Here is a 19,979-nt window from a genome sequence, read left to right as displayed (position 1 = left end):
TCCTGTCAAGTGCCCTGCTGAATCCTAATTTACGGAAAGCATCCTTCAAGCTGGGAGGCTCACCATTAGACCCATCTGGAAGGTATGCTGTTGTAACACCTCAGGTTCAGGGAATGCAACCTGGGGAACACTGGGCCCACAATCATACAGTTGATACAGATGGTCAGCTGCCTGATGATGTTTGGTCTGCAGAGAGGGTCCTCCCTCATGGAACTGTGCAAAATCTCACAAAATGGTCCATGTACAGGGATGAAGAACTGTTGGACCCTAGCATTCCTCCATTCATCGGACAAGAGTCAGATGGTACAGTACCACAGTGGGCACCTGACAGGGAAGGGGAACCTCAAGGGCACTGGTATGACAAGGTAACCCACAAATGAGTGGTCAGCATTGCATTGCACTTACAGCTGATGGATGACAACTCTGTATACTGTATTTGCATTTACTGTTTTGTCATTTAACTGTAGTTAGAGATCTTCATCAAATATAAATGACAGATGTTATATTGGTATCAACTAATCTGAATTCAAGTTGTAAAGTATTACCAATGTACTGTGCTTACCACAAGTTAAAGGCATCCTATGCAAGTGTTTTACTTATTAGCTTCAAAGCTTCAATGTCATTTTGATAGTAAATGAATTTGTAATAGGGAGAAAGGCGCGTCTTCCCAGCTGTACCCTACCCATCTACAGTATGGAGAACCAGCCTTGCAACTTCGCTCTCCCCCGACATTTGTACAGTGTATATTTTTATTTAATAAAATTGGGTAAATTACTGTAAGCAGTTCTACATAGCTTGAAAAAAGAGAAGTATTCAAAAATGAAAGTCGAAATATTTATGAATGTTATTAGTGCTAGTATAGCATACACTCTTTTGTTATGATTTTCCCCACAGATGTACTCCATCCGCAGCCTCCCCACCATGCGGTACAGGGAGCAGGCTGAGGAGGATGGGATCGAAGATATGACCCAACTAGAGTAAGTCTGTTCCCGCAAAATTAAAAAATAACAATAAAAATTGCACTCAAAATGTTCTGAACTAATAGCCATTACCCTTTAATTACTTGTGTCTATTGCATTCAGAAATTGTTTTCATGTCTGAGAAGATGCTGTTTTCATTTAAACTATGCTTGAAATACAGTTGTATAATTATGAGATTCTTTTCACCACCAGAGAACTACATGAAGGGGCCGTTTTGATCAATTTGAAGAAGAGGTTTGAACGTGAATTGATTTACGTAAGGATTTAAATCAACATAGACTTGCTGGTCATTCACACTGATGTTTTGATTTCTGTGTTATGTTGTTATGGTTTTGTGCACATATTTCTGTATTGTTCTTTTAGGCTTGTATTGTACAGCAGAAAGTCAATAATATGGTTATTTTTTTCATTCTCTGCCTAGACGTACATTGGAAGTATACTAGTGTCTGTGAATCCCTACAAGATGCTTAACATTTATGGGACCGACATGGTGCTGCAACACAAAGGACATGCTTTGGGGTCAAATTCCCCGTGAGTTTCATCACATAAACTCCATAACTGATAAAAAAGAAGAAAGAACTCTTTCTGTAGTTACTGTCCACTTCTTTTATTTGATTACTATGATCGATATTATTTAAGTCTGTCTTTTGCTTCTCGGCAGGCATCTTTTTGCTATTGCAAATGTCTCTTACACAAAAATGATGGATGCCAAACAGAACCAGTGCATTATCATAAGGTAAGTTTGGGTAATATGCACACACTACAGTTCACATCCAGGTACACTTGCTAAATCCTTGCCATTAGAGTCTTAAATCTCCATGCAAACTGTCCAAAGAATGTGCTTTAGGAGGATTAAGAACATTTAGCCCCTGAGTGATACTCCCAGGATCCTCTTGTAGCCTTTTACAGTATTAAACTGTCAACGTCAGCTCTACTTGACACAGCTGATCACCTGGAACACTTTAAACCAGGTTTTGAAGGAGACACCGGTAAGGAAAGACTACTGGCGTCTGGGCCAGGGTTGTACCCTCAGATCATGTCACTGTGTGAAAGGCACCCATTGCCACCGCAGGGAAATTGGCACGTCCTTCACATTCCAGGGCTCAGTTTCACCTTTGTCCGAAGATCAGAAAAGTACCTCATTAGTGAAGTGCTGCGATGAAGACGAACTGAGACTTTGAGTTTGAAGTCCCGCAGCCAATTTGCCTAATTGGGGTGCTTAGCTAGTAAAGGCATAATCCGCAATAGGTGTTTCTACTCTACAACAGTGGTCAAACCTACTTTGTTAGTAGAGTACAAGTGACATCATATATCCATTGTACTATGCATAATCTGTGCCTGCACAGAAGAAAAATACATCCTAAACATTTTTATCCTAATTTATCCAAATGAGAGCCCTTCGTTTCCCTGATTTATACTGTTTCAGTGATATTTGATTGGTGTAATTTTTGTTGTTTTTTTTCAGTGGGGAAAGTGGTGCTGGAAAAACTGAGGCCACCAAGCTGGTTCTGCGTTATTTAGCTGCGATACACCACAAGCGCAACATCACTCAGCAGGTCAGAGGAAACGCCTGTGCACATTTATTAATTTGGGAAATGTTCAGATCGAATATGTGTGTGAATGAGAGGCTAACCTGTCATTTTCCGTTTATTTCACCTGTTTTGATCCTGACACAGATTGAGGTATTATACTATACTGAGTGCTGCTTGCAGTGTGACTGTCAAGGCTACAGCATGCCTGCAGACCTTTTAAAGGAGAATTTAGGCGATTGTTCACATAGATCTTAAATGTTCTTGAAACCCTGAAAACAATCGGTTTTAACTAGCTCGAGTTGCTGCAGCCAACAGCTAAAGCAGCCAGGCAGCTACAATGCTACATTCTGGGGTCATGAACATGGGGGCTCATGCACTTGCCCCCAGAGTGGAGCACTGTAGCTGCCTGGAAGCTCTAACTGCAGCAACTTGAGTTAGGTAAAACCGATTGTTTTCAGGGTTTTTTTTCATAATGACAGTACTCTGTGACCTTGAGAAACGGATATCTATGAGAAAAATCGCCGGAATTCTCCTTTAACTATACAATGCATGGGCTTGAGTTTATAGCTTGCTATTAATTTAAATTAGTCCTGGAATATTAACTCTGTTCTGACTATTTTTTCAATTATTAATAAATAAAATATATGTGGTAAATGCCAACATGATCGTGTTTGTTAAGATGTTTTTGAATTTAAGAGATAAATTAACTTGCTATTTGTATCCACCTGTCTAGATTCTTGAAGCAGCTCCTTTGTTAGAATCATTTGGAAATGCCAAAACCGTGAGAAACGACAACTCAAGTCGCTTTGGAAAGTTTGTGGAGATCTTCATGGAGGAGTAAGTATGACTGAAAGGCTTTGCATTATGTATTACTCTGTGCAGATAAGGATTTGACGGGGGTTTGAAACCGATAAACATGCCCGCTCCCTAGGTGTTCTGTTGCTTTAAATGGTTCATGGCTCATGGGACCCAGATTCATATGATATGCCGTCTTCAGTAGCTGTGGGTAGAATACGATCGCGTGTATTTTTTGCTGCCATTTGGTGCCTAAAGTGCTTGACTGCGTCCTTCCACGCGAGAGCAGTGGACTATAGGGATGATTGATGATGTCCTTTTTCTGCATTATTTAACCAAGGGGTATAATCAGTGGTGCCATAACCTCACAGTATCTCCTTGAGAAGTCCAGGATTGTGTTTCAGGTGTGGTAAGCTCATTATACAGTTTTATTTGCATTCTGCTCAGATTTAAAGGTGCCCTCATTGATGTAGAGAGATGTGTAGTGTGGAAAAAATGAACTGAACTGAACTGAATTTCACCCTAATTTGTTTGTTTATTATTTATTTGACTTCAACTATGCTGACAATTAAAGAGAAGAAAAACGACAGTTGTTAATCTGGGATGTGTTATTTTTCTTATTCAAGGCCAAAGATGAACGAAACTATCACATTTTTTATGAGATGCTGGCAGGCCTTCCCTCACAACAAAGACGGACCTTCTACCTCCAAGAGGCAGAAACATACTATTATCTCAACCAGGTAAAACTAGACAAGCTCTGTACCTTTGGAGACATGGTGAATCAGAACTAACCTGAACAGAAGTGATAATAAACTGCAGCATATTGGTGTTAAAATAACACAATGTAGAAATTCCCACTTTTGCAAATTTTCAATGTACTGGGTACCCATTTAGCACTAAGGGGGGCAATGCAATACAGAGGTAATCAAAATAGAGACTCCATTCTCCTTATTGTAGAAGTCAGTGTGGCAGCAAAGTAAGTTTGAAACCATCATTTTAAGGAAAAAGAACTGTAAAACAGGACTGCCATTTCACAATTGGGTTGGTTAATATTGATTTGATGATATCATTGTTTTACCGGAAGGCCAAGGTGTCTTTGCAAAAGAAAGCAAATTCTTATGAGATACCTATCCTCAATTTGAATAATCCCGACTGAATGTTGCAGATTGTATGGTACTTTTAAGGCAACACAATGTAGTTATTTTCCCTTAGTATAATGGCTTCAGACTCATTTTAGTGCTACATTGACTTACAATACAGAGAATGGAGTCTCTGACATTGGCAATGGGTGCCTGGAATGCTTGATATTGTGCTAACGTTGTAGTGCAGGGGTTTTCAACTGATTGTTGACCAGGGACCACCATTTTGACTAATTACGTAACCCCAGGACCACCAGTGAATAAAAATACTGATTCCCTCATTGAAATTATATTACTGAATCCATGGTTAGGGACCACCAACAATGTCCTTACGGACCACAGGTCGGCCATGGAGGGTGTAGGAGACCCTTTTCATTGGGTACCACCTTGCCGAAAATGGGATTCTAACGTTGTGTTACTTGAATTGTATTGACTATGAATACTTGAATTACTTGACTATGAATTGTCTCAGACATGGCTGATACACTTAGTGAGAATGTGCACTGAGTGAATGAAAGATCTCTCTCTGACCTCTGACCTGGTGTAGGGAGGAGACTGTGAGATCCAGGGGAAGAGTGACGGAGAGGACTTCCGCAGGCTCATCAGCGCCATGGAGATACTACACTTCAGTGTCGAAGACCAGGGCAACATCTTCAGGGTCCTATCCTCCATTCTGCACCTGGGAAACGTATTCTTTGAGAGATATGAGGTATCAATGTAAAGAAATTCAGTTTCATCTGTTTGTCAGTAATAACCGATAACGAACCGATTCCGGTGTTACATGGCAACTGGCACCCATGTTAACTGGCTGCGTTGGTGACGTTTCACGAGTGATGACGTTTCTTTGACAGATGTGGACGCTTGCAGATTTGTCACTTTCTGATGGAAACTGGAGACGAACAAATACAAATATGCATGACATAATATGGCTTGGGCAACGGTAGCATGATAACATGGGAGCCAGATAACATGAACAGCTATGTTAACTTGTTACAATGATAATAACATTAGCTGACTTCTTTTAATCATACAATTCAAGTCAATTTCTGTGAGCGCCGTCAGCTGGTTTGTGGCGCAAGCAGGTAGATGTCTGATTATCAAGCAAAAAGTTAAATTTATTCGTGGTTGGATACCCACGCAAAGTTAATTTATGCTATTTAGGTGTTTGTTTTTTTTGGGTGGCATATTCATGGTCCAGTGCATGTAGTACTATACAATTTTGACTTTTAAACATGTCATGCATATTTGTGTTCATCTCTAGTTTATATCAGAAAGTGACAAACCTGCAAGCGGCCACATCTGTGAAAGACTCGTCATCAATCATGAAACGTCATCAACGCAGCCAGTTAACATGGGAGCCAGTTGCCATGTAACACCGGCATTTCTGATAGCTCTTGGACAGCTTAATTAGATAGATAGATCAGCCATAACATCCTTGAATTGTGTATACATCTTTAAGGTTATTTGTTACAAAATGACACTCTTGTTGTATTGTGAGTGTGATCTTTTTGTGTTTTTGGTTAACCCACAGACTGACTCTCAGGAAGTTGCGTCGGTGGTGAGCGCTCAGGAGATACGTGTGGTGGCTGAACTTCTTCAGATCTCTCCCGAGGGCCTGCAGAAGTCCATCACCTTCAAAGTCACGGTACGCCACGTGTTCTTAACCCCCATTTAGAGCCACGGGTGAACTCAAGCACCCTGACCATCTCACATGGCCCCCTCTCTCTCTCTCTGTCTCACTGTCTCTCTGTCTTTCAAGTCAAGAAGTCTACACCAAAGGAAACCTGAATCACGGTTTTTGCTTCCACTTTCTTTCGTACCCTCTCGCAGTCTCACAGATCATGTTCTACAGACAGACTATCTAGCAGCATTGTCCCCCAGTTTCCCATTTCCAAATGGAGCTCTCTCATTTCTGCTCATCCTGAAGGCAAGACGTACAGTATTTATAGTGGTGAGAACATGTCTGTGTCGGAAAGCAAAAAAAGGATTATGTAAATGAGACAATTAAGTATTTCTTCACTTGTTTTCTTACTAGTCCGTCCATTGTTCTGCCTGTTGGTCTTATTTCATAATTTAAGGTATGATCTTAATTTAAGATGAAATGACATTTGCATAACGGAAAATTAAATGACAAAGTTTCCAAGTGAAGAAGACAGATAAACTGACCGCCTTATGTACCTGGAAACACTGGTTACCTCCAGGAAGACCTGATTATGATGACATTATGCCAAGTATCAGCACCATGTGTGCTGTTGTATACGTCGTAACGTCACTGGAAAGACAAACCGATAAGTTTGCTGGCAAAACGTTTCGGTGTGTCTGTAACCCACAGCAGTGACACCAAAGCTAGCTCCAGACAATGCATATATAAGCTCTAAATCCTCCAGATGGAATAACAGCAGAGAGTTAATTGGCGTAGTTCAGCAGGGTGCAGCACCATGGTAACGTGTGAAACATGATCAGGGGATACCCTGAGTCTAGAGCTGTGGAGAGATGCTCAGTGTGTGTGTGTGTGTGTGTGTGTGTGTGTGTGTGTGTGTGTGTGTGTGTGTGTGTGTGTGTGTGTGTGTGTGTGTGTGTTAGTGTGTGCGTGTGTGTGTGCACTCACGTCACATGGAGGTGACCGCTAGTGTTCCCCTGCTTGAGTCCTCAGGGGATCTGCGGGAGAGGCTGAGGCAGGAAGTGACCATGGGGGGGCAGAAGAGGAGTCCATAAGACAAACAGGTCTTCCTCCATAGCAAAGAGGCGAGGCTGTGTTTCCCACAACTTGGGCAGAACTTTGACTAAGAGCTTGGCAAAAAGAATTTACTCATACTGAAACAATCAAGTCTTCATAATAGATGGGGTACTGGGATTTATTTTATGTTTAGGCTTACTACAGATGAGATATTCAATATATATTCAATATCACCATGAAATACGTAGTTGTACAGCTGAAAGTCACACATTTAAACACTGATGGACATACTTACAGCATGTTGTGGGGAGCTCCCATTAATAATTCAAGATAGTTTCGGCTATCACATAGCTAGCTACAACATGTACAAGCATGCATTATTAGCAAACAGAAAATACACACATTTACATAGCAACACACATGTAAGCTTTTTTTGTTTTTTACAAACCTAGTGACTTTATTGTTTCCTTCTTTGAATACATGCTGCAGTGTCCTGTTGGTCCCCCTGTGTTATTCCTCTTGATGTAGGTTAGAGTAAGTGATCCTTAAAATCCAGAGGTATCTTTTCAGTTTGCTTAAAAATGACAAAAAGTCAGCAAAATATTGGACCCTTCAGCCCCTCTTTTAAAGTTCCCATCATGTAGAGAAGAAAAAGTGCAGTACAGTATTTCCGTATCATCTGCAGGTTGACTTTCCATGTCAGTTCTTTCATCGACCCCCTCAGTCTTTCCGAATCCTGCCTTTACGCCCTATTCATACGATCCTCCTGCCGGCGTCCAGTTGCACTCTCAGCGTTTGCCCTAATAGCCGCAGCCTGCAGCCAGAACGCATCAGTGTTTACAGCTCTGTACTCATGTTGAAATGTGCAACAGTGTTTTGGCCAAAACTCACTCCTGCCCATTGCTGTGACACCACCACTGCCGCCGCTAAGGGCCGGGCCTGTGGGCAATTTACTTAATTTGAGTAATTAGGGAAACGGGTCCTGCCCTATGTAACAGGAGAAGACGCGCAGCTTAAGTCATTTCCCTCTCTCAGCTGGATTGGATGGACCGCGGGGCTGACTCTTTTCACTGTCTCATGCCACGGCCCTTCGCTTATCTGATGAAGCCCAGGAAGCAGGGCTCAGGCTTGCCATGACATCAGAGAAAACTAGGGCTGTCAAGTTTTTTTTGTTTTGTTTTTAACTCGTGATTAATCGCATGAAATTGTATTGTTAATCGCGATAAATTAAATAAATTAGGCCTAAATATTCTAATCTGTTGGAATGTTACACAAATTAATGATTTTTAAATACGACAAGGTTATTTTACATATCAGCAAACTTCTACAGCATTACTGCTGATTCATTTTTTGGGAATTTTGACAATACCAAATAGACTAAAAATAGACTGTTTGCCTTCAAGTTCATGGGCTGTATTTTGGACACCAGCGCATGGCGTAAAACTCGTTTTCCACCCGCACAAAGTTTAATTCGGTATTTTGCACGTTTATTTTTTAAACATTGCGCCCAGGGGTGTGGCAATTAACAACCTAGGGAGGGGCTTGGCGCGTTGTCTAAAAATCGCTATCGTACACCACCTAAACCTGGTCAGAAGTCAATGGTGAGTTGTTCATATGCTATTTTAAGGGCGCATGTCAACAGTCATATTGGCAGGTGCACGCACCATCCTTCTATCATTCTTGAATGCACACCAGCGCACGTCCATGCAAAGCATTACAAATTGCACGATTACAATGGGAAACATAATTAGAATAAAGATATTACGAAATACTGTACATCTCATGATGAGTAGTTATTCACCATCATTTGCAAATTGGTAATGACGGTTAAAAGTGATTAGGGGAAAGGCGAGAGACACGTATGGAGCACAGCTGAAGACGCACTGTCACGAGATATAAGTAACTCCTCTGCAGGATAAATGTTGTTTTATTTAGTCATTTGAGCAACATTAGGGTAAGTGTTGCTTTTTCCAGCCTATGTTTTCGATGGTAACCCATTGTCAGTCAATAGTGAAAGTAACTGCATATAACTGTCTTGTCGTTGACTGACTCCTTGATGAAGTTAGTTTCACTTTGCCAATGAGTTAAATTAATAGACGAGTGCAAATGCGTGAAGGCTATGCTAGGTTTTAGTAAAGCATGGTTTAAGAATGACTATTCCATACGGTCTCGCCAGGGGCGGATTATGAATCTTCGGGCCCCCGGGCCCAGATGTATTAAGGGTCCCCCACTTATTGTCGTATATGTGGGAGGGGGGGTTGGGGGTCCTCCCCCTGAAAATTTGTGATTTGTTTGATGTGATTTCCTGTATTCTGGTGCATTTTGGGGATGGCCAATACTAAATTCAATCAGATTCATAGCCTACATCCTGATTTGTTGATATTGAGGCAATGATTCCATGCAAAGGCTTGGGCTTCAGGGCCCCCTGACCCCTTGGGCCCCTGGGCCTGGGCCCAGTAGGCCCGTGCAGTAATCCATCCCTGGGTCTCGCAAGCAGCCTCCTTCAAATGCGCCGTTGAATGCCAAAATACCGATGCATTTATTTGACATATCGCGCTTTGCGCCGTTAAAGGGAATGACAGATGTCATTTTCATTGGTTTAAATGATGTTACGCCCCAAACACACCCATGTGACTGATTAAAAAACCTAGGAACACCTTGTTGCGCCATGCGCTCCACGTTTGATAACGAAACCCCTCCCAATGTGAACTGGACATCCTACTAAATTTGAATAGACTTTTGACGAGTGACGATGCACTTTAGAATGTCATGATAGGGCCCCATGTCAGCTAATAGATAAGAATCAGATATTTTCAATGAAGGTTGACATTTATTTACCATAATCGACAATACAGAATATGATGTTGCGTGAATAATGCATACAGAACACATTATGTGATTTCACATTATGTTATTATTATTTTTTTAAAATATTTTTTTGGCCTTTTAATGACAGGACAGTGGAGAATGACAGGAAGTGAGCGGGAGAGAGAGTCTGGGGTGGGATCCAGAAAGGACCACGGGGCGGGAATTGAACCCGGGTCGCCGGTGTACAGTGCAGGTGCCCCAGCCAGACGCACCACGGCTGGGGCCACATTATGTTCTTTTTAAAATAATGGACAGTCATTAGTCATTTGTGCAAAATATGATTTTGGGAAATTGCTTTGATAATTTGCTGAAGTGTCAACAGGCTGTACATGCACTCTGGAGAGCAAAGATGAAATCTACCATCAAACACGGAAAAACTTTACTCACCTAGCACCGACATAACAGGAAGGGAATTACAAGAGCATCACGATTGTTTTCGCTCTGTGGACTATAACATACTTCAACTCGGCCTATCATGGTCATTATGATAGCACTATCTCAACACCACTGCTTCGGACAATGCAATTGCTTCGGACAAGACCAGTGATGTATATTCCACAATCTTAAAGATACTAACTGGTAGGATTACTGTCCTCTGTTTTGTTTGTTTAGAGGGAACTTCACTGAATTCACTGACAAACCATAGCCCCCCCCCCCCCCCCAACACACACACACACACACTCACACCAGTGCAAGGCTAAAGCCTACTTTTACGGTATTTGGGAGTGAAATCTAGATGTCAAATGGCAAAGGGATTAACACTGTGTTCAAGCGAGGCCGCTGATCTGACAGGTTGTGTTCACCGTGGCTGGCGTGCCGAGCAGAGAGGCAGCGGGAGGCTGTCAGTGAGAGCTGTATCATTTCCACCCATCTGTTGATGGCACATCTCATCAGCCCCTAATCCAGTGTCTTTGCCTGGCTTCAGTTCACCAGTAGTTTTTTTGTTTGTCAGACAGCCCCCACGCAGCAGATTTTAATCCGAGCTCTCCCTCTGGACTAACAGGAGAAATACACTTTATCCTTTTTGCCACCGCACCAATTTTGTTGTCTTCATTTTATTTTTTGAGATTATGCAAGACCATATGACTAGTTGTTGGCTGGTGTGAATGCGTTCAATTCCTCATGTGCATCTATTAGTGTGTGTTTATGTTCATTGTCATATTTGTGTTCTCATATCATGTTTGTCTCACACCGTACTCCATACATGCTGTTGTACCATAACCGTGCAGGCGTATCCATTTCAAGTCGCTGACTTTACAAAAAGCCCTGTGAACATGATCTGCCCCACTAATGGTTTTATTTGCTCTTATTGTTTTAATTGCCCTAATTGTATGCTGCTCAATTATCTAACCATCATAGGTTCCATTTTCGCAGTGCCAACTACTACTCTGCTGTTTCTTTCAACTGCTGTGCGATTGGTTTTTAATGATTGCAACCAATAATTTGAAATGCTGAAATAACTCGAGTCTGTTTAAAGTCCTTAATTTCATCCACAGAGTTTAAATTCATAATCCCCTCAAGTGTGTTTACTGGGGTGGGCAGTGTAGGGTTTCAAGGACACAGGTAGTACTGGAGCGATAACCGAAATATCTTGTATCAAAGATGCCTATCTTTCCTCAAGTATCAAATAGATACTGTACCTCTTCCTGGCTAAGTGCCCATTGTACAACTGCTCTGTCCATGTCTGCCAGTTCAACTACAGGAAGCCAAGGTCTGACCACACTGTACTGTACACATGTTCTGGTCAGCATTGCAGATACTCATTTCCAGTTATAGTCTGTCTGAAACATTCTTCTCATTGGGTTCTTGGTCGAAGCTACAAATAATAGTGTTTTTGTTAAGATATATAATTACCAGTTTAGAGATATAATTTAAAAGGTTGATTCTTCATTCACCACAGGAAACAATGAGGGAGAAGATCTATACCCCTGTGACGGTTGAAAGTGCAGTTGATGCCAGGTAAACGTTAACATTCGGAATTCAGAGTTTTCAGTGTGTTTGTGAGAAAACTTTAATATTGAGCTAATGGCACATTTCCAACTTTGAAAACACCAGAGATGCCATTGCCAAGATCTTGTACTCCCTTCTGTTCAACTGGCTGACAGACCGTATCAACAAGTTGGTTCACCCACGAAATGATGCATTGTCTATCTCCATACTTGACATCTATGGATTTGAGGTAATCTGGGTTAACATCAAATGCACCTGACCATACACAGAGAAATGCTGTTGCTATTTTCTGTGTTGTGTATTTTGACTTCACATCCTGAAGCAACTCACCATGTCATGAAAAGAAATTGTTTTCTGTCCTGCTTTGTCTGTTCTTTCACAGGACCTTAACTTCAACAGCTTTGAGCAGCTTTGCATAAATTATGCAAACGAATACCTTCAATTCTTTTTCAACAGGATAGTGTTCAGAGAAGAACAAGTAAGCCCACTCTTCTTATGATAATCTCCTTAGAATTGGATTGCCTTATGCATATAGCCCACGTTTTCATCATAAAACTTAAATTTTTCTCTCCATAATTTCCTCCCAGGAGGAATACAGCAGAGAGCAAATTAACTGGCAGGAGGTTCCTTTCAGCAACAACCAGGACTGCATTGACATCATAGCAGCAAAACCCCATGGGATTCTCAGAATCCTTGATGACCAGAGCGGTTTTCCTCAGGTAGTCAACATGTTTCTTCTTCTTTTTCTTCTTTTTTACAGCTTCATGGACTCATTTCTGTGAAATGTATGTTTTGTTTTGTTATTTCTTTTGGATGTCGTTTTCATCCACATTCATTTTTTAAAACTTGCTTCTTGTTTGTTAATTTGTTAACAGGCAACAGACCACACATTCCTTCAAAAATGTCACTATCACCATGGCAACAATCCCTTGTATGTAAAGCCAAAAATGCCTCTTCCTGAGTTCACCATCAAACACTATGCTGGAAAAGTTACTTACCAGGTATCAACCACAACCTTCAACCGCAGAGGCTAAAAAGTCAGCTTAAAGCACAATCAGGCAATTAGCAAACATATTTGTTCCACACATTATCAGCCAACTTGTGACATCCTTTTTGCAGGTCCACAAGTTTTTAGACAAAAACTTTGACCAGGTGCGTCAGGAGGTGCTCGACCTTTTCATTCAGAGTAAAAACAAGGTGAGGAAACCTGTCTCTCTGTTATCATTCTTTTTGAATTATTTCTGGCACTATGAACATGAGCCGCAGGAGTGTGTAAGGTGTTCCTGTCTTCCTCTCTTTCACTCAGATGGTGTCTAATCTGTTTGTGAGCTACGCCGAGATCCTTGGGCAGCAGAGGACGCATGTGAGGAAGAACAGCACGGTGACTCGGCGCTACCAGGCCTCAACAGTCGCTGCCAAGTTTCAGCTCTCCCTTATGGAGCTCATAGAGAAGATCGAGAGGTCTGGAGATTATCTCTACTATCCACTACTGAGTCTTTCATGCATACAAATGTGAAGCATTTCTGTTGATGCACAGCCAATAAAGATGTAATGTGATTTATTCACTGTTGTTTTTTTTGTTTTTTTTTGCAGATGTAACCCCTTTTTTGTTCGTTGTATCAAGCCAAACCATAACAAGGTATGATGTAGTGTAATGTAAAAAACAAATCAAGACTATTATACGGCTTTTCACAATGCAAGTAGAACGCTCCATTGGCTTGAATGGGATTTCCCAAAGTTCTACCGGTCATTATTTTCGCCTAAGGACCTCTAAATAATGACCGCTGTCAATGGCAACGGATCTCATTCAAAAGTGAAGGCAGACGGTTGATCAGCTGTGTTCTAAAGGACGTTTGATTCAAGTTCAGCGTGTGTTGCGAACTTTTGTTTCTCAGCAAAAGCCACAACGAAACGGTAACAAATAAATGTAGAGAGACATATCATGGAGTTTATTTTTTCGTTTTGGCAAGTAGCCACATAATAGGGGGATAATGCATAGAACGCCGGTCATTATTGGGAAAATAAGTCGCGACAGGGCGAACCGGACCCCTGAGGCGTCGGGGTCCGGTTTGCCCTGTCGGGACTTATTTTCCCAGTAATGACCGGCGTTCTATACATTATCCCTTACTTGTTAGCTCACGGTGGTAACAATGTTATGGTCATGGCTTCCGTAATTAGGGAAGACTGATAAAGTGGGGCCCTACACTGTGCTGTAAGTGGCTTAGTTGTAATTAAATGTATGCTAATCTAGCCACGATTAGGACCTTTTGGTTTGGCCAGTACAGTAATGTGTAAATGAGTTTGTGGTCCTCTACAGGATCCTGGCGTCTTTGACGTGGAGCTGGTGAGCATTCAGCTGCGCTACTCTGGGATCCTGGAGACCATCCGCATCAGGAGGGAGGGGTATCCGATTAGAGTGCCTTTTGATGTCTTCCTTTTCAGGTGTGGGATGAGAGCGCTTATCCAGAGACCCCCACACATGCGGTTATAAAACCAGGCGTACTTATAACAACACAACAAATCCTTAATCCTTAAACACCCTGTTTTTTTCTAACCTGTTTTTGAACACAACTTTGTTTTTTTGAAATACACATTTTTAGTAAACCCCTGCTAAGGTAGGACACTGTGACTCATTCACAGGTATAAATCCCTTCTGGGCATGAAGCAGCCTCCCCCTGCCAATGGTGAGAACTGTGTTATGATGCTGAGGAAGCTGTGTCCCGTCAGACCAGGGGCCTTCCAAGTAGGAGTCACCAAGGTGAGAGATGCCCCTTTGTCTTCTGTCCAGAATACTGACCAGAAGAATGTGCATGCGCTGCACTTCTCACATGACTCTCTTACTCTCACTCCGGTGTTTTAGAAATGGTGTTGTTGACGTGAACTTGAACTTGACCTTGAAATAGTGTTGTTTAGAAATAGATTTGTTGTTCACCATAACTGACTACACAGAATTTACCAGTCAAAAACATCAGAAGGTTCTGTGTAGCAAAACAGGGGCTTCCTAAATTGCCACGCTGGTTTGTTTACATCTCAAAGCTTATGTTTGTACCCTGTGTTTTTGTTTTAATTGCACATGATATGTGGAAGCTTTTCCTGAAGGAGGAGGTGTACCAGCTTCTGGAGAGTAAGCGGGATCGGGTTCGGCACGTGGCTGCCCTCACGCTGCAGCGCTACACACGCATGTACTTTGTGCGCAAACGCTACTTTGCTTTCCGCATAAAGATCATCAGGCTGCAGGCCCACTGTAGAGGGTTCCTTGCAAGGTGTGTGAAAGGAACACAATGCGGTTCTTTTACCTTAAAATAGCATAGGGTCATGACCCTTGTAGTCTGTTTATGACTAACTGGGTATTGTCTTAAAATGGCATTGAATATTAATGCAAATGAGCATAGATATACATTCTTCCATGGTGTTCCTTAAAGGATTGATAGTTGTCTCTGCTAAACCACATGGACGCCTGTCTTGCAATGCTGGCTAAGGCCATTACGGAGTATATGTGGATTTTCATTTTGTTTGTCTGAACAGTGCTGCCAAGTGTTGGCATTGTCATTAATGAATGGCTTTGCAAAATGATATTCCTGCAATTTATTTTTGCTTTTTGTATTTTTTTTGTAGAAAACAGTATGTGAAAATGAGGATTAGCCTGATCAGGTTTCGGTCAATTATCCATATGTATGTCAATCGGAAGAGGTTCATCAAGGTATGGTCAGTCTACTTACAATGCAAGCATGATTCTGCGCAAAGTTTAAACTATCTCTTGAGGCCCTCATTTAAATATCTCTTGGGGCACTCATTTTAATGATGGGTAATGTTGGGCTATAAGCAAAGTGAACTAAAGCTAATCTAATAACTAACTCAAAATAATTTTCCCAATTTATACCATGAACAAGATCCCTTGTACAAAAATGGGTGGAACAAAGCACTGTTCCCTGCACCACACAGTAGCTTTAGATCATGCTAAGACACTTTGCTCATTGCCCAACTATGGAAATGATTTAAATTAGGGCTCTTGATGAATCTTTTTGTTCTGACTGTTTCCATTCAGCTCAATCTGGCAGCAAAGAGGAAAGAAGAGGCGGAGAGGATCAGAAGGGAGATGGTGAAAAATGAAATTGTTTTAGTTTCTGTCTTCATTTCAAGATGAATCATGTCATGTTTTAGCTTGATGTTCACACTGATATTCCGGTTCACTGTGTGCAGGAGCTATCTAGGCGCGAGGTTGTCAACGTCACACATCTGCCCATTCCAGCTGAGCTGGCAGGGCTCCTCAATTCAGCAGCAGGTCTTTATTCTATAAAAGAAAATCATTCATTTCTACATAATCTATTTATAGAAATACCACTATTGCGTTTTTTTCCCCCCAGAATTTTTACCGGCCTTTAATTTTCATTTTGATCTTTTCCTAAAACAGCATCTTATGAATCCTCACTCTGCCTGTTTGATGCTAGTGTCTAGTGTATTTACTAACAGAAAGACCTCCTAGCTCTTGACAGCCCGCTTTTTTTGTTCAGGAGGAAGAGAGCTGCACTCGGATTGTCTGGCTCTGGTCCAGGCTCCAACTGTAGAAGTGGTGTCCCAACTCACCCTGCCCCTCGACATCAATAATTACTCCATGACTAAATGCATTCAGCTTTATTTCAAAGTGAGTTTGATTACACTGGAGTGCGATGAGATGTGTTATTTTTAAATAGGAAAATCTGTCCTTTTGTCCTCATTTGACTTCCATCTAGAAAACTCCATTGTGAATTGCATTTGACAGCACAGGTTTATGATTAAGATTTAAACACCAAAGCATGAATCGACACCATAGTTGAAACAGTTCATGCAAAGGTTGTCTCCCACCCCGAAGCATTTATCTGTCACACTAACTCTGTGAAACTCTGCAGGCACTTAAGTTTGGAATGTTGACAGCACCTTTGGACATGCCACTGACGCATGTGGATGAGGATCTGAAGCATGAGGCTCTTAATATTTTCGTCATGGTAAGATTTCTGTGAAATACACAATATGTGTAATGTCACTGTTACAACTCTTCATTGGCATTTTTAATAAATGTAATGAAATGAAAATAACCTTTTCAGCTCTCTTACCTCTCTCTGTAAAGGTTTTAAGGTTCATGGGTGACCCCCATTTAAACGGTGCTCAGGAGAACCTGTTTGGGAACTACATCATTCAGAAGGGGCTCACATATCCCAGTCTGAGGGATGAAACCTTGTGTCAAATTGCCAACCAGGTGTGGAGGAACAGCAATCCGGACAACGCAGAGAGAGGCTGGCTGCTGCTGCTAGCCTGCCTGAGCGTATTTGCCCCCTCTGCGAAAATGGAGAAGTATCTCCTCAAGTGAGTCACGGGCATAGAGGTGTTATATACAGGTGCATCTCAAAAAATGTCAATATGGAAAAGTTCATTTTTTTCCCAAAACTTTCATATAATTTAAGTATATTACACATAAAATGAAATATTTCAAAACATTTTTTGGTTTTAATCTTATCTTATCTTTATTTTAATATTGATGATTACGGTTTACAGCTCTTGGAAGTCCAGAATCTCAATATATTAGAATAAAGATTTATAATACAGAAATGTCTACCTGAGATAAGCTCTAAACATTAAGTCAAAATACGAGCAATGGTTTCCTGAGCCTTTAGTCTCTCAGTTAGGGCAGGACAATGGACTTTTCCACGATATTCTAATTTATTGAGATGCACTTTTATTATAGAGCTGGAGAGAGGGAGGAAGTACCACCCTTATTCATATCTATTATATAACAGAAATGTCCCAAATTCACTGCAACCATCTTTTTCTAAATGGTGTTTCACGCGGGGCTCATTTCCGGCACCATCTAGAGTTAGCCAATTAGGTGCCTCCTTACAGATGGAGACAACATAGAGTAATGGTATGTTGTTGACCTACACAGATGACGTAATTAGTTGCCACCAGAAATGTGGCACCTAGTTGGCTTGTTTGTGAAAATGGGGCCAGAAGTGAGCACATGTCGGATGCGATTTTTGAAGATGATGGTAGCCTAGTAGGATGTTAACTGTCTGAAGCTAACCCTCCAAATCCTGACCCACAGCCCAGGGTTCAGCTCTGAATTGCTTTATTCACATAACTGGTTCTGATTCATTATCTTTGTGCAAATCAGGCCTAGCTTTCTTGTTTTGAAGATCAGGGTGTCTTCTGAATAATAATAATAAAAAAAACTCTTCCAAATCACTTAAGTCACCAGGCTGTTTTATGATTCATTTTGCACCAAAGCTCTTTCAACTACAACACTGACATCTGAAACTGCCTGTGCATTTAATCCTTTTTAAAATTCATTCCATTTTTAAGTATCTGAAATGTACCACAGCCTTTGAAGTCACTTAACCAAGGAATGTGATTTATTTAGGACATGACTGAATCAGCACATTAACATTGAGTCATCTGAAGTGAATATAACTAGGTTACTAGGTCATGCTTTCTTCTGTCTCCATCTCAGGTTCGTCTCAGACTATGCTATGGAGGGCTTTAATGCTATTTGCCAACATAGGCTCATACAAGCCATGCAGAAGTCTCTCTATGGTCCAGAAACTGCCAGGACCTATCCTCTATGCTTACTAGAGTGGACAGCCAATAGGAAAAAAGCCAACATGGTGTTGCAAGTGCACTGCTTTGATGGTGAGCTTCATCAACATTGTATGTCCAAGAATGCTTAAAAAGTAGCCTGACGTAGTCATACTCAATTTTAGTGAGAATTTGAGTCTGATACTGCTCCATTGTCACAAGAGACTGCTCCATGGGACGGGAATATGGGGCGTGTTTCAATCGATACAGGGGGGGAAATGTCTCTGCACTCAAATGGATAGACCTTTCCAATCAAAGCAACAAAATAGCATACTGTAAATCCTGTAGGAAGAACACCCAAACCATCCTTCTTCTCCACAAATTCTTTAACGTTGTTTTCTGTTTTTTTTAATTATTGCACTGTCAATATCTTGTACAACAGATGCAATATAGTGAAATCTAAATGTCATCAAATGGCTTCTAGCGACAGGTTTTTGTGGCAAACAAAATCAACAGAAGTGCGCTCAGGTAACGTGATAGATGAGGCACCATTGCTTATCTGTCCATCATCGTACAAAGCCCACCCAAAAACAATTTGATTGGTGCAGTCAGTTCGAACCACTCTGGAACAATGGTGCATTCATGCCACTTGGGAATGACAAGGACCGCTCCCGTGATTACCACAACAAAAGTTAAAACATACGCTCACTAATCCTAAATAAGCAACTATATTTGCTTAAAATATAGTGTAAGACGCTTGTGAAAGAAAGATATGCAGCTTTCAAGTGACAAAAACGACAAATTCCCAAGTTCACATTAAAACGGTTGGACATGAAAGGCCACATGGACTACAAACGAACTACAATGTGACGACAAAAGTGATGATGAGCCCCTAACTGGGCAACACTGTTAGCAAAATCTAGCCCCAGTTTCCGACTCACACATTATGTGACGTGAATGATGTGGAATGATGATGTTTTCACTGGGAAAAAGGGTTTTTCGATGCCCATGAACGCTAGGCAAATCCAGATTGAATTTCTCGGCCTTACATGTTGTGGGCGGGGATCAATTCGGGTTGGCTTCCAGGCTACTTAAAAATAATTAAATTAAAAGAATATTGTAGATTTTTTTCTCTTTACAAGCCTCTCTTTTGCCAGTGATTTAATTTATTTTCATGGGAACACTTAGTTATCAATCTTACATTTTGGAAATTGAAGAAATAAAGGATAAAAGTAAAACTTTAGATGGTAAACCAGGAACCCGTAATAAATGTAACACAGTTTCAGTTTGAGTTTTCCTGTCACAAACATACACACACACACACACACACACACACACACACAGAGACACACTCTCCCTCCCTCTCTCTCTCTATCTCTCTCTCCCTCTCTCTCTCTCTCTCTTTCTCTGTCTCTCAAATTCAAATTCAAAGGGGCTTTATTAGCATGACTGTTTGGTACAGTGTTGCCAAAGCTAGTGTTACAAATAACAC

General features: G+C 41.2%; 1 protein-coding gene across 1 annotated transcript in view; it reads left to right on the top strand.

Moving 5' to 3' along the window:
- Nucleotides 1-224: 224 nt before the first annotated feature.
- myo15aa (myosin XVAa) overlaps nucleotides 225-19,979 on the top strand; it is a 40,945-nt gene continuing 21,190 nt past the window's right edge. Inside the window, exons 1-30 of the mRNA XM_076266728.1 lie at nucleotides 225-365; nucleotides 895-977; nucleotides 1,173-1,236; nucleotides 1,402-1,511; nucleotides 1,642-1,716; nucleotides 2,446-2,536; nucleotides 2,657-2,662; nucleotides 3,246-3,349; nucleotides 3,648-3,711; nucleotides 3,934-4,047; nucleotides 4,994-5,155; nucleotides 5,978-6,091; nucleotides 11,892-11,950; nucleotides 12,047-12,170; nucleotides 12,324-12,419; nucleotides 12,529-12,660; nucleotides 12,817-12,942; nucleotides 13,061-13,138; nucleotides 13,248-13,402; nucleotides 13,535-13,580; nucleotides 14,259-14,383; nucleotides 14,582-14,699; nucleotides 15,029-15,204; nucleotides 15,557-15,641; nucleotides 15,987-16,040; nucleotides 16,142-16,223; nucleotides 16,453-16,583; nucleotides 16,828-16,923; nucleotides 17,046-17,281; nucleotides 18,423-18,601. Coding sequence (XP_076122843.1) covers nucleotides 240-365; nucleotides 895-977; nucleotides 1,173-1,236; nucleotides 1,402-1,511; nucleotides 1,642-1,716; nucleotides 2,446-2,536; nucleotides 2,657-2,662; nucleotides 3,246-3,349; nucleotides 3,648-3,711; nucleotides 3,934-4,047; nucleotides 4,994-5,155; nucleotides 5,978-6,091; nucleotides 11,892-11,950; nucleotides 12,047-12,170; nucleotides 12,324-12,419; nucleotides 12,529-12,660; nucleotides 12,817-12,942; nucleotides 13,061-13,138; nucleotides 13,248-13,402; nucleotides 13,535-13,580; nucleotides 14,259-14,383; nucleotides 14,582-14,699; nucleotides 15,029-15,204; nucleotides 15,557-15,641; nucleotides 15,987-16,040; nucleotides 16,142-16,223; nucleotides 16,453-16,583; nucleotides 16,828-16,923; nucleotides 17,046-17,281; nucleotides 18,423-18,601 — 3,211 coding nt within the window. The 5' untranslated portion in view covers nucleotides 225-239. The remainder of the gene's footprint in view (nucleotides 366-894; nucleotides 978-1,172; nucleotides 1,237-1,401; nucleotides 1,512-1,641; nucleotides 1,717-2,445; nucleotides 2,537-2,656; nucleotides 2,663-3,245; nucleotides 3,350-3,647; nucleotides 3,712-3,933; nucleotides 4,048-4,993; nucleotides 5,156-5,977; nucleotides 6,092-11,891; nucleotides 11,951-12,046; nucleotides 12,171-12,323; nucleotides 12,420-12,528; nucleotides 12,661-12,816; nucleotides 12,943-13,060; nucleotides 13,139-13,247; nucleotides 13,403-13,534; nucleotides 13,581-14,258; nucleotides 14,384-14,581; nucleotides 14,700-15,028; nucleotides 15,205-15,556; nucleotides 15,642-15,986; nucleotides 16,041-16,141; nucleotides 16,224-16,452; nucleotides 16,584-16,827; nucleotides 16,924-17,045; nucleotides 17,282-18,422; nucleotides 18,602-19,979) is intronic.

This window comes from Alosa pseudoharengus, unplaced genomic scaffold (genome assembly GCF_046254945.1).
Source record: "Alosa pseudoharengus isolate Yale_2024_CS ecotype anadromous, Long Island Sound unplaced genomic scaffold, YU_APseudo_1.1 YU_APseudo_1.1_scf_4, whole genome shotgun sequence".
Classification (NCBI taxonomy): Eukaryota; Metazoa; Chordata; class Actinopteri; order Clupeiformes; family Clupeidae; genus Alosa; species Alosa pseudoharengus.
Note: the sequence above shows the minus strand (reverse complement) of the source record. Positions and strands in the feature narration are given on the sequence as shown.